The 14134-nt window shown below is 41.6% G+C and overlaps 1 protein-coding gene across 1 annotated transcript in view; it reads left to right on the forward strand.

Annotated features, from left to right (window-relative positions):
• The first annotated feature begins 2125 nt into the window (after window positions 1-2125).
• adamts10 (ADAM metallopeptidase with thrombospondin type 1 motif, 10) overlaps window positions 2126-14134 on the forward strand; it is a 56538-nt gene continuing 44529 nt past the window's right edge. The window contains exons 1-2 of the mRNA XM_075485732.1: window positions 2126-2215; window positions 8229-8619. Coding sequence (XP_075341847.1) covers window positions 8517-8619 — 103 coding nt within the window. The 5' untranslated portion in view covers window positions 2126-2215; window positions 8229-8516. The remainder of the gene's footprint in view (window positions 2216-8228; window positions 8620-14134) is intronic.

Below are 14134 nucleotides of genomic sequence, written 5' to 3' on the forward strand. Positions count from 1 at the left end.
ATATCACTTTCATCCAATCATCCACAGTCTGTGAGTGCTTCTCTTTAGTCCACTGTAACCTTTATCTTAGGTAAATCTTATCTTACATTTGACTTTTTTAAACTCAAATTCCATTTCCGTCAGCCGTTCTGTCACAAACACTGACTCCTGTTTCTGCCCAAGTGTTTTCCATTTCTTTTGTTTTCAAAGCATATTGCTTTGAGGTCTTTTTTTTGTTCTGATGTTTTGCATATTTCCCTTTATAGCTCTCTCATTTTGTTTACTTGCTCCAAAATTGATACACAGCTGAACGGGAACCAAGAGCATCTTTTGCCACTCTCCAAGTTAAAATAACTTCTTGATGAAGTTACATAATTGTCGGGGGCAGGTGCAACAGCTCCTTAAGCTCTGGAAGTGCTCCTTTGCATATATATACTGTTTAGAAATGCAAAATGCAAGGTTACCTCATAATGACTTTCTTCATTATTGAGTTATTTGATATTTTTCCTCTACTTGATCTGGAAAAAGTCATAAATTACAACATTTTCATTCAATCTTTCAAATAAAAATCATGAAAAATGTGTTTTTCTATTAATAAAACAGCTGACTGAGCATCATTGATAAATGATGAATCCATATTTCTACCAGCTCACCCACTCTATTATGGTTTTTGAAACAGCAGGCCCTAGTCTCACATTTAATTTGAGTTACGTTCATATATCAGATGTTAGGGTGTGTGTTTGGCAGTGTGAGATATATGGCACGATGTAATGATGTAAATGTATATTTATAGTTTGTTAATAAGCGTTTTCTTTATTTACATATAACCTCAAATATTCCCATAGATTAAACTGACCATGAATAACCATGTGTTTAATACTTTTATTCTGTGCTCTTGCTGCAACAAACTGTTCTAATACAGAAAAACCATTATGACCTACACTCCTGCACCTGTGCAGTACTCACACCACCAAACCAATGACAGAGACAGTAACCCCCCCAAAACCCCACATCTCGCACACACATTCACATCACCCCCACTTTGCTGCAGCTGCTTCCTTGAGTCTCAGGTCTGGCAGTCAGTCGGTGGGATTTTGCTAAATTAAGTGCTTTAAAAACAGACACAACTGAACCCAAGCGGAAAAGGTATTCCTGCAAAATAAATGCATGTGGAATGGGATTTAGATTCATTTCTCAGCAAATCAGTTTCTCTTCCATTCAAACTTGACTTTTAGGTTTCAAATATCCAAAAGTTGTTATTTTGCAGACTGACTGGTTTTAAGAAGTATTATCAGAGCAAACATGAAAATGGTTAGAAAAACCTTCTAAGTTAAGCGATAAATGTCTTGAAGCTTGACTTTGTGCAATACCTTTGAAAACAGTTTGGAGTCAGGTGTGGCATATTGAATCAAGTGGGACATTATTAAATTCTGCCTGAAGTTTCATGGATGCTTTTGCTTCAGCCTGGAAAGGGGCTGAATCCACAAGAGAAATGTTCCTGATCTGTAGGATTCACTCGTGTAATAACAGGTAGGTACGAGGCCAGTTTTGTTGACAATGGGACAATCACTGATGCAGACTGGGTATTGGACAGAAACACTTGTAAATGTCATTAGTATAATTTCTATCTTGATTGTGCAGTGAGTTCCTGTGTTTAGACTCTGGGAGCCAACATGAGCATGTGTGAATGTAAAAAATTAGACAAAATACTTCTGCCGTAGGGTGCGACTGTCAGAAAAATAGTTTATGGTGTACTGGGGTGGGAGATACAGTTGGACATTTCAGACTATTTTCTACTTTTTGTGTTGTGATGTTTTAGAAAAATAAAATGTAAGCCAATACTTTCTGTATTGTACCAATCTGTGCTGAAAAAAAACTGGGTCGTTAAAGACTGGAGTGTGCTTTAAGGTAAAATCATAATAAAACGCAGGTCATGTGACTAGCACCATGGCCTCGCAGCAAGAGGGTTCCTGGTTCAAATGGGTGGATTGGAGAGGTCACCTCAGCATAAACAGTCATTTCATAGCCACAAACGCTGCATTTATTTTGAAAGTATATTTGATTACTTCCGTTTTCACAGCATTGAAACTTGACACAAAGCTGCAGCTCTCTGGCTCTGTCGAAGAAGTCGAGTCTCCTCAGTCCACCGCCGGCGCCGCCTCCTCTCCTCTCCGCTCCGCTGCTGAGGACAGAGGACAGACCCACGGCGGAAACTTCTGCAAGGGGACGCAGGAAGGTAGGTCAGCCAGCCTGGCCACACTCTCTGAGGTTTCATGCACAGCTCCGGGAGAAAGATGCTGAAAGGAGGCAATTCTCAACTCTTACCCGCTCCTTTCTTGCAGGATTATTCCTGCAGAGGCTTTGAAAGTCTCCCTTTGTTGGTCTTTTATTCAGAGTTTTTTTTTTTTCATAATGCTTGTCTTGAGTTCCTGAAGTGCATCGTTGTGGATTTTATGCTGTCAAATGTTAAAGGATTGCTCCTAAAATCACACTCTTCTCTTCAGGAGCATTTGTTGAGCTTGAGATCTCCTCATTGGCTGAAGACAGGGCAGTCAGTGTGTGTGTGTGTGTGTGTGTGTGTGTGTGTGCGCGCGCGCGTGTGTGTGCATGTGTGTGTTTGCCGGTGAATGGATGATGTGGCTGTCAGCTGCCATCAGGTACACAAGGGAAGAGTGGCATTGTGTCCTTCGCCGGCTGGGGGAGCAAAAGCAGTAGTTCTGCAACTTATTACAACATTCAGATTGTACTGTTTATGATTTTGTCAAGCGTTTGTAGGAAAGGAAGCCTGATGGTGAGAGAGTAGGCTGCTTGTGTGACATGCAGGCACATGTTTGTCAATCAGTGGTCCCTCAGTGAACAGCAGAAACGATAGATGAATATCTTTTCCTTTGCTGGAATCTGCAGGTTCAAGGTAAAAAAGAAAGGAAAAGAAAAAGAAGGTTGTGTTATCCCGGATGGATATATTATTTGATCATTTTGTTTGGATAATTGAGATCCAAGAGGCAAGCATTTTTGACTGGGATTTGTAGTTTGCACATGATGGGGCGATGGGGACGTTTCATGAGTTTATTTTCTTGGGTTTTTGGGCCAAGCTGTTCACACACATACAGTGAGGATGCACGGATACAACTCTCTCTCATCTGGTACTCTAATTCAGCATACTGCTCTTTTCCCCAAGTTTGAAATCCATAAACATTTGTGGGACACTTGTTGGGTCTTTAAAAGAGAAAATATTATCGTTATTATAATTCTAATAAATGGAATCTGAATTCCATAGTAACGTGAACAAAGAAGGGATTTTAAAACCGTATCATGCTGCTAACCCTCCTAGTCAGCAAACTTACCTATGCCAGTTTGTTGTATCTCATCAGTGTGGTGGTGTAGCACACCTTTCCCCCCAACCAGATACATCAGTGCTCTTTTAAGATAAGAGCTAAGATAATAAATGGGCAGAATCTTGACGGGACAACTCTGTTATCTTCTTGTTGAGTAACAAAGCCAAACATGTAAGACTTCTCAAATGTTAGGATTTGCTTCTGTTTGTGTTGTATGGCCGTGAATTGAGTATATTTGGTGTTTTGGACTGTTGGCAGACGGCCTTGAAGCAGAAGAAAGATGGAATAAGAAAACCCTCCGTTACCATGTGCTCAGATCCCAGTGCTGCTGGCTCACTCCCTTCGTGTCGAGTCAGCTCTCCCTCTCACTAAATATTGTTTCAGACTCGAGAGGCACATTTTCAGAGTGAGGGGAGCACATCCGAGGTTCTCCGGCCTGTTTATGTTCCCACTTTTCATCTGCACACTGTTTATTTGGGGAAATTGAGAAAGGAATGCCCGCTTCTTTCTCTTTCTGTCTTTCTATCAGACTGAGAGTTTGGTCTGATATATAACTGCGTTCTGTATCACCTGTTCAGAGTTTCTTGTGGAGATGTGTTTGAATTGAGACTATTTTTTTCTAAATGAGGGAGCAGTTGCCACTGAGGCAGACTGAAGCGCTGCATCTGACTTATGACATCGGTCTAACGAGCCATTTGATCCCACAGCTTCACAGTCTTATTAGAGAAGACTGCCAGTTTAATGAAATAATAAACTGAACCTGAAGCTGATTCATGAGCTATTCCCTGATCAAAGTAGAGACAGTATGGGGGAGTGCTAGACCCAAATCTAAGCTGAGGGACACTCAGCATCTGTTCGCTCCACACAGACTTTACTTTGAGCCGGTCATATGGCCTTGATTAGATGGCTCCACTCTCTCTGGCAGCAGTTATAGACAAGGACAGCATAGTTAGCTCCAGTATGTAAAGGGGGGAAAAAAACATTAACTGTACATCTCTTCCACCACATGAAAAGCATCAGACAGTGCTCTATAGCAGACGACAAGATGAAAAAAGTTACGTGTCATAATGCTCCAGGCTCTACTGGCTTGATTGCATTGCAAATTTGGCCCACCCTTAAATTCCCACCTAATTATCCAGAGCAGTCCAGCTTTTCTCTTTCTTGTTAACAACGACCCCTTCTTCTCCCCACTTTCTTCTCTTCTCGACAAATCGTGATAGCATTGGAGGTTGTGTGGCCTGTCTGCAGCTCAGACCACTTTCCCGCTTGGCCACGACTGCAGCTATATGCTCCTTATTCGTAGCTCATCCAAGCAAAACACAGAGTTGAGAGTCGGTGTATGTGCTCACTTGGCCAGCTGACAAACATATGTTTTTATTTTGCAAAAGTGATACAGCCCAGAGGGAAAGTTTTGCACAACAGACCACGAAAGATGTACAGCACCATCACCTCCGCAAGACAGCTCACTCTTAATTTAGTTGCGATTGTGTGGTTCGTAATGGAGTAATAATTTAGTGGGAGAGCTGTGCAAGGCAGTGCATGCATGTTGTTGTTGCAGGGATTTTGTGAAGGCTGTCTGCAAATCTTTTTAAGGAGCCTTACTTAAAAACCTCCAAGGGACAGCACTAGGGGGGCGCCCTAGTTTCCCCCTCTTTCATGGGTTTAAATAAACAAAAGGAGAGTTAGTGGTAATGAAAAGCACTTGATATCAAGCACCAAGTTTAATAACTCCACAATAAATCGTGAATGGGAGGAGGGGAAGTAATGAAAATGGAGGGCAGTTTAGCTTGTGCAGGAAATGACTGGGAGAAAGCCAGAGGGAGGGGATGAGAAAAAAGACTTTTAGTTGTTCCACACATGAGACAAGCTGCAACAGTACAAAGACCCCTCAGTGTTTTTTAAGTAAACTCTGCTTTTACTGTACCTGCCCATTTCTCCTGAAATGAAGCAAGGAGCACATTAAAGCACTTTTAAACCCATTCCTTCTCACTCAGTTAAGGATATTAACACTCAAAAATGGCTCTCTTGGTCAGCTTGAATGGCTTACACTGCTGTCTCTCTTTCACTCCCCTCGGGTTTTGCACTTGTTTTTTTTTTTCCCTCCTCTTTTCAGGAGGCAACTTGTTCCCCCTGCTCTCGTCACCAAAAGGTTTCCCATCTGCCTCTGATTACCTTTGGCTGCAGTTGGTTAGCCGCCAGCCATCTGGGCCGGTGTGGCGTCTCCGCTCGCTTTTCTCTCCCCAGACAGCTCTGAGGGAGTGGGGAGGGAGTTTAGGCTGGGACAGGAGTAAACTGGGTGGGCAGACTTTACTGGAGGATAGCAAGGGTTGTGTTTTAGCTGACAGTGCAATCTGTAACCAGGAAACTCAAGTCAATGAGAAGGGCACCCATTAAAATGAAACTTCTGATCCTGGCACTGGTCTGGTTTCCTAATAAGCATCATGGGTCTGAGGAAACAATTTTCCTTTGTTATTTTAAGGTGGATTTGATCCATGTTGATCTCAAAATAAAGAGGCAAGCTCAAAGAGCAATAGGGCTCAATTAAAAAAAGGAACTTTTGGATTTATTTTTAGCAGGGGACAGCCAAATAAGCAGTGTGGAAAATTAGCAAAATTTGTCTTGCCAAAATGTAAATGTATGATCTCATACTGGCTGAGCTGTTAATGATGGTCTAGTCTTTATATTGAGCGTTTTAAATCAAGTTCTGTCAATGTTAAATTATAATCGTCACCTTCTTATTGAAAAAGCTGCTATTGTAGGTACTACACAAATAAGATACACCCTATTCCTTGAGGTTATTCTGTTGATAATGGCTGCTTCCCCTTCTTCTTCTGTGTAACGGGTTCTTCCGTGACTTTCGGGTCAAAGCCCGGGATGGGAACTGTGGAGCATGTAGCAAATAGAACCTAAACTGGTTGGAGTCCAGTTGATTGTATCTATCCGTTTGCAATATCTGGGTGCTTTAGTTTGACTTTGAGAAGTTCAGTTAAGTATGATTTCAGTCAGAATAAAATGTTTTTCCTGTATGGTATTTTAAAAGTTCCATTTTAGTTGGACCGACACAATAGTTATATTTCTTCTAACATAATATAAACAGAGTAGGAAGCTACTGTAACGTCTCTGGTTTTATGGCCCACTGAGTTGAGGTCTCAAGTTCAGCATTTGCCCTTTACCATCTTGGGGTTCCCTACCAGAGGTGACGTGCAAGAGATGGAGCTAAGTGAAAACCAGAGGACGCTGGATAACTCACCTGTGTCACTCAAAGCGGACCTTTCAGTATGAATGCATATTTTTAAGTCTTGATTGCGCTTGCTTATTTGTGCTGTAAACAATAATGATTAAGTCCCTTTTAGAACCAGTTTCACGGTGCCATTTATGAGTTGAATATGAATATTTTTTGTCACTGACCTGAGTTTTTCAGTATCAGATGTTCCTGTGATCAGTGGCCAGGCTGATTATGGAGGAGGTCATTTTACAGGTCTTGTTGAGCACTGTTGTATATGTTAAAACAGAGTTTTATTCATCTCTTTGTCACCGGAGTGAAGGTTGGTTGAGACAAAAAAAAAATGCAGCCGTTAGAAGTTAGACAGACGTCTCACAAGACATCTACAGCCTCTGTTGGAGCGCTTTGAGGCTACATTAGCTGTGACTTGCATAACACACCTTTCCCTGATCTGTTTGCAGTCAGGTTGCAGTGTGGAAAATGTGGGCACCTTGCTTCGACGCATGAAACTGTCCTGAAATGCAAGTGCAAAGTTTGTCAAGAAGTGGATTTGGAAACATTCTCTGAAATTGAATCCGTCAAATCACTTCAGTTCGAAGCATGATTTACAACAGTTTTTATTGAAATTGATACATAAAACACATTTTATTTCTTGTTTTAGGTTTTAATTTGCATGGTTGGGCACTACCGATGGAATTTAAGAGCTGAGATCCTCACATTTTAAAACTCTTTCTCATGAAATAGCCTTTTCTTATCAGGTCCCAATTGGTAGTTTACGTTTAAGTTGCTGTTTTGAAAACTTTGGTTTTTTTTTTATAAATGTTTAGCTTTCCTCATAATTGATATCTTGACATTTTCTTGACATGTCTGTGAATGACAAATTTCAGTTAATAAATGCCAAACTGGGTACGAGATCATTTAGAAAGAAGGTCCTGACACATATTGTCTATCAGAAAGCAGACTTTGACTGTGAATGAATAACTGGGATAAACATCTAAAGGATCATCAAGATTGCCAGTTGATGTTATAATATTTGTTGGCTTTTAAGCTGCCAAATCTCGGTCCCACCCTGTTATCAGTCATGGAATAATTGCTACAGTATTGATTGTCTTAGGTGTAAAACCAGCTTCATATAGGCCCACATGCCATCAGTTTGCTACATGCTATCCAATTAGCACAGTCAGGCAGGCTGCCAGCAAATCACTCAACCATACAACCAAACATCATAGTTAGCCAGACTGGCGGTGATGGCAACCTGCTGTTCTTCTCAAATTGGCTCATTTTGCCCCCTTTGACATAATACTCACTTCAAACCCTGTTTGGGTGTTAAGCTCAGCTTTTTACAAGATCACTGGATTCCTTTGTTTTTGAACTATTTCCGATGGGTAGGCAGCTTGAAAAGTGTGGGGGCCCAGTTTGGGACCTGCTGTTATGTCTGTCCATTCGAAGGAGAAGTTGTGATGCTTGCCTTTTGCTCCAAGACTGATTACTTTGCAGGACTGAGTGGTCCCTGAACATGAACCAGACTGGGAACTGCATGGGTCAGTGGGATCTCATGCTCTCATTCTCTGTATATGTTTAGTCTCCCATGTTGCTCCCTCCTCTCTGAACCTAAATCCGTCTCTCTCCCCTCCCTTTTATTAGCTTTCCCGGGCTTCCTCCTGTAGTTACTGACAGTGTCTCCTCTACAGGGCAACAGGGAGGACTAATAACGTGCCACTACTGCGGACCCCCTTGAGGAGTCAGCCCAGGTGTTTTCTCCTTGCATGAGGACTCCCACAGGATCCATCGCCACTCGCTGACCGATCTGCTGCAGGTCCTGCCGACTCTCAGACCTTCCTGCAGCCATGGCCCAACAGAGCGCTGAGCTGTCCCACTGCTAGGCAACGGGGCATCCGAGAGGGCAGGAGACATGTTGGGACAGAGGCCCGGGGACCACTGCACTGAATTCTGTTACTATAGCAACTACTGTAGTAACCATGGAAACTCTATGGAGGACTGGTCTGGTCTGCACGGTCATCGTCGTCATGGTTGCCACCGAGGTCGCAGGAGGTCACAGAGATGAGATTGCGCAGTCACAAGGTGAGATAAGAAACCCAAAAAGCCTTCATGGAAGAAATATCAAAGCTGTTGATATTTAGCACCTGCATTGTTTAGAGTGAATAGTCATCATGACAGTGTGTATCTGTGTGTTTCTTTATTTCCTTTGGAGTTACCTTACAGCTGCAATGTTTCTTCGCTGAGTCCTGTTTAAGGTTCTCTGGGGCTGTGAGATGCTGAATTGAGATGAAAACTACATCTTCTAAAAGGTTACAGTCATCCCACATATTCACCCTTTCCTGGCCCCAAAAAACAGAAACAACACACAAGAAAAACTCCAATTATTGTGTTAATCTGACCAAAATCTGACACTTAAAATCCATGCAAACATGTTAGACTGACCAGAATCGAGCTTCTTTAAACCGGACATAAAACAGCACATACTCCAAAGTTCTACCTGTTTCCATCTTTTTATAAAACAGTTAAGTGTACCAGTGTGTTAATACAGCAGAATGCCCAACAAAGCTGCTCTCATTCACATATTTCTCTGTTACTTTTGTCATAATTGTTGACTGAAATTAAGACTCCACTTCAACTCACAGTCCATCAAAGCATCTCCAGACTGTCGCTCCGCTCTAATAAAACATCCAGATTTTTATAACCGCAGCGTCATCTGACAAAATCACTATTCAACTAACTTAAAGACTATGTCTGTCCACTGAATTCAGCTACTTGCATGTTTAATGATCTCCCACAGAGAAAGTTAGAGGCAGCACAACGACTTGAGAACGTTGCTGTGTCAAACTTATTTGGTCACCACGGACCTCTCTCCTTTCTGATTGAAGTGTGAGACTGCTTCAATGTGTTTCATGGTTAAGGTGCCCGGGCTGGAATCTCTTTTTCATATCAGTGAAAAAAAAAAAAAACTACTTCTCATTGTCACCCAAGTAGGAAAAATGAAGCACAAGTTGGATGAAATGAGGCAGAGAAAGGGTTTTAGGTCTGATCCAGCTGTCCAACAGGCTGAGGCACACTCCATTCCTGTAGGTCCGGGTTATCTGAACTTAGACTCTGCTTCCACAAATCACGCTCACCACACAGCCTCTCTTTCTCTTGCACACTGAAGCCGGAGTGACAGAAATGCCCCTGAAGGCAAAGACATAAATTCCCTCAGTGTCTGTGTCTCATCACCCAGAACAAAGATTTGATTGTGTATTTCCTAAATTTGACCTCTGACCCCTCATAGCCATCTGGCTCTAATCCTCTGCCGTGCTACTTCCTTTAAATAAGCCACCCTCAAAACCCTGACGTGGCTTATTCACTGCATTTTCCACAGGTACAGGAAGTCAGGCCTTTACAACTGAACTAGTATTTCAGTTATTGATGTGGATTAAGGAAAATGTTTAAAGAGCTGCATGTGGTGATAAACCCAGGATTATCAGGCTGTCCCTTTCAGCTCTGTTGAGCTTTATAGCAGTTTTTATTTCACTGTTTGGAAATTCTCTCTTTCTTTTCTTTTGTTCCACTCACACCATTTGCCATTTATCTTATCTATTATCAAATAAGCAGCTAATAAATAAACTCTAATAACCCAATGTAAATTTTCTGGATTGTGCCAATAAACAGGCACACCAACTTACCAGCTCGATGGGGAACATCGTGGAGTGCAAGCTAAAAAACAGTTAAAAGGAGGGTGAAAAATGAATGATACTGCAAGAGACACAACTCCAGACACAATTATTTTGGTGGGTAGACTTTGCATCCGGGCTGTACGGTGGTGTGGTGGTTAGCACTGTTGCCTCACATCAAGACAGTCTCTATCTGGGGCCTTTCTGTGAGGAAACTCCTCACAGGGTACTCCTGCTTTCTATCACCATCCAAAATTATTACAGATTAGGTTAACTGGTGATTCTAAATTGGCCCGAGGAGTAGAGTGAAGTGGAGTGAGAGTGTGCATGGTTGTTTGTCTTTATGTGGCCCTGTGTTAGACTGATGGCATGTCCAGGGTGTACATTTCTGTGTATCCCCGGGATAGGCTCCAACCCCTCCCCGTGACCCTGAATTGGATTAATAGGTGTAGAAGATGGATGAATAGATAATTTATGTAGAAATATTAATCTTTTTTGCCCTGAAGCATATAAGCGCATTAATGTAAGTGGTCATACATAGATGTGTTATCTCATCGTGTTATCAGGGTAACTCCTCTGAGTAATTTTTGATGGAAGTTCATTGAAAAATGTAATAGTTATATAAGCATGTCTCTCCGGTATTTGCTGGTTCCCATGGCACCCGGCTTTGTTTAAATTGTTTGTCAATCACAGCCATGGACCTAAAGTGAAGCTGAACGAGACATATTATGCCCTTTTTTTTCACATTATGACACATTTTCCAGGGGTTGTAAGGAAATGTCTGTGGCATGCTTTGGTCACGATAGCACAGGCGGACAGTGCATCTGCTTCTTTTCCACCATGACTTTACATCTCTAATTCACATTGACCTGTTTTTGGTGTGGGTTGGATGACCTGTTCACTCTACTGTCCCCCTGTCTTTTTCAGGGTCTGCCTGAGATCTGTAATCTCAATCAGTGGGGTTACATGGCACTGAGAGGATCGGATTATTGGCTAAATTACATGTAGACACCTTAATCGGACAAGAAATTGGATCGGATCGGATTACTTGCGATCGGATGAAGACGCCGAGATAACTCGGTTGAAAGTCAAATTAAACGTGCTTGTAGACGGGTGAAGCACGTGGTGAATTGGACTTTGCGTTCTGCGCATCCTCGAGATTTTTCCCGAGGTCATGAACCGGAAGTCAAAGGGGACGATATTACTGTTGTTGTCGCCGCCGTCGGAAAGAAACAAACAACGCGATGGAGAATGCGCTGTTGTGCATCGCGTTTGTGAAATAAGCAGCTCATCACAGACGAAATGTAGAGGGACGTAGCTTCATCTTGCTCTTCGTTCGCCATTTTCTCGAATACCTGAGTTTGTTGTTGTTGTTGTTGGTGTTGAAGGGGTCAACAGGAAGTGGCTCTATTAGCAATAGTTGAAATGGGTACAGCGCCACCTATCAAATCGGAGTATGACATTATCCAAGGATAATTAACCTTGCTCAAATAAGGAGCAACTCAGTCTTATTGTAATTTAGCCAATAATCCGATCCTTTAAGTGCCATGTAACCCCACTGAGTGTCGCTCCATTTGTCTCTGTTTTGTTTTAGCTTTGTTTTAGTTTTTTCTTTTTTTTCTGTGCTCGCACAGGTTACGTTTCACAAAACTTAACGAGACTTAATTGTAGTTGATGGCAAAGGCGTTGACGGTGCATTCAGTGAGAAATGGAAAATCACCATTTCCAACTTTTGACTGTGAGGTAAAACCTATAGGAAGTTAGATATCTTTAGACAAATACCTGATAGAGCATGACTATTACTATTTTGCTTATGAGAATTTTCGTTCAATAACAAAGCAAAAACCAAGAGAGTTTTGACTTCCCACTCTCGATATACAGCAAATAGGCATGATTTGAACTTGAGGTTTGGTGGAGATAAAGATGAGGAGGCTGGATATTTCTCCTCTGTGCTGGAACTGTGACGTGGAAATCCTCTTCAAATCTGAACCGTTCAGAGGGAGATATTTGCAAAACCCAAAAGGCCCCAAATAAAAATGCCAGCATTGTATCTTTCATGAGTTTTTGAGGTTAAAGTAACCTCGGACACCCACACAAATGCTCTCAAACATAGAAAAAGTGACTTTTTCCATAATGCTTATCCTTAAAATGAGGCAGAGCAATGTAGCCTCTTTCCATACTTGTGACGAGGATCAACACTGATGAACTTTGTCTGTGTTGTTTTGTCCTCTGCTTATATTCTATACAAAAGTAAATGTACATTAAACTCAAACACTATTTATCATACGAAATACTCCTCTCTCCAACAGTAATTTCTCTTGGAAAGCTGTCCGCTAGATTTTGGAATCTGGCAGCTGGGATTTCATCCCGGCCAGCCACAAGAGCATTAGTGAAGTCATGCTCTGATGTTGAAAAATAAGAGCTGGCTTTGAGATGATAACTCAGTTCTTTCAAAAAGAGTTGGATAGGGAGGAATTCAGGACTCCAGTCAAGTTGTCCTACAACAATTTCTTAAAAACATGTCACTTTTTTTCCATTTTGAAATGATTAATATTGGAATATTATTTTACCATGAAGTACAACCCTCATCTTAAAACCAAGTTGTCGGAGAGTTCAGGGACTTCTAAGTTGTCTATTCCTGTGCACTGGTATAATTCAATCAAATTTATGTTTGGTCCAACTAAGTCTGAACTGAAAATGCAGAGGTGGCTGCCTCTAAGAGATGGGTCTACCACCTACGATTTCTTACAGTTTTTGGAACAAAACAGGCTTGATTAACCCATGAAAAACAGCTCCAAAAAAATGGGGTGTCCACATACTTTTGGTTGTGTTTGTATTTATGACTTCCTTACATGGGCCACCCAGACTGCTTCCAGGAGAAAGACAAGAGAGGCACAGAAAGACGTGTAAACAGGAAGCAGTTCTTGACACACACTGCCTTTTAAAAGCTTTCTGTCGACGTGTTCTTCAAAGGTGAACGCTCCCTCCATTTATGACTCCCATGCTTTTCATACAGATTAATTACAGATTCTTCCTGCTCTCGTAGAATCTCCTTTCAAAGAAGCAGGGCAGCAGTGTTTGGCCTGAGGGACTGTGGAGGTGTGTCTGACATGGAGGGAGGTGCACTTTTCCATTCAGAGTACTTCCTTCCACTATTTTCATTTGGCGATAACAGAAGCAGGGGTGTGTTTATCTGCACAGACTCCTTTGTATGTGGTCCTGTTGGTCAGGGTGTTTTCTCCTGTTAAATTTAGCAAGCATGTTTCCACTGCTCTCTCTTTTTTCATGTCTACTTCACATTTTCAGTTTTTGATTTGTTTAGGATTTCTTCTTCTTTTGTTTGCACCATTGGCTGTTATTGCAATTCTTTTATACCTACTAATAGGCCTGATATGTGTAATTTTTGACATTCATTGATAGACATACATCTGATACTATTCTTGATAAAATCAATTTAACTAGAAAGCTGCAAATGGACTGATGCGTAGTATCTGTGCTCTGTGCAAAGAGATGAAATCAAATGTGATTAACAGACTGGTTTTTTATACCACCTACTTTGAACCACCATCTGCTCTGTATCTGTTACTGTTGAGAACAACTTTTATCATCTTGTAAGGTTTAAGTTTTGCATATATAACAGCCATGGTTTTTAATTTCCTTAGCACAACCCATTATAGCTGCATGTCTTGTATTTATCTTGTGGTCTGGACAGACTCAGTGGGAATGAGAGGAAGCTGTGGGGAATCCTGTGGAGAAAAGGTCTAAATGGGTTTTTAATAAGCCCTCCCCTACAAGCCTTGACTTCAAACAGGAGACTAATTTGTTTTGCTGGTTGTCATTATCCTGTGAGAGGTCTCTTTAATTTCTTCGATGGAGGCGACTTTTATCTACTTTATTAATGCCCTCCCCTTCGTTTTCGCTCCAGGAGG

The sequence above is a fragment of the Odontesthes bonariensis genome, chromosome 15 (assembly GCF_027942865.1).
Source record: "Odontesthes bonariensis isolate fOdoBon6 chromosome 15, fOdoBon6.hap1, whole genome shotgun sequence".
NCBI lineage: Eukaryota > Metazoa > Chordata > Actinopteri > Atheriniformes > Atherinopsidae > Odontesthes > Odontesthes bonariensis.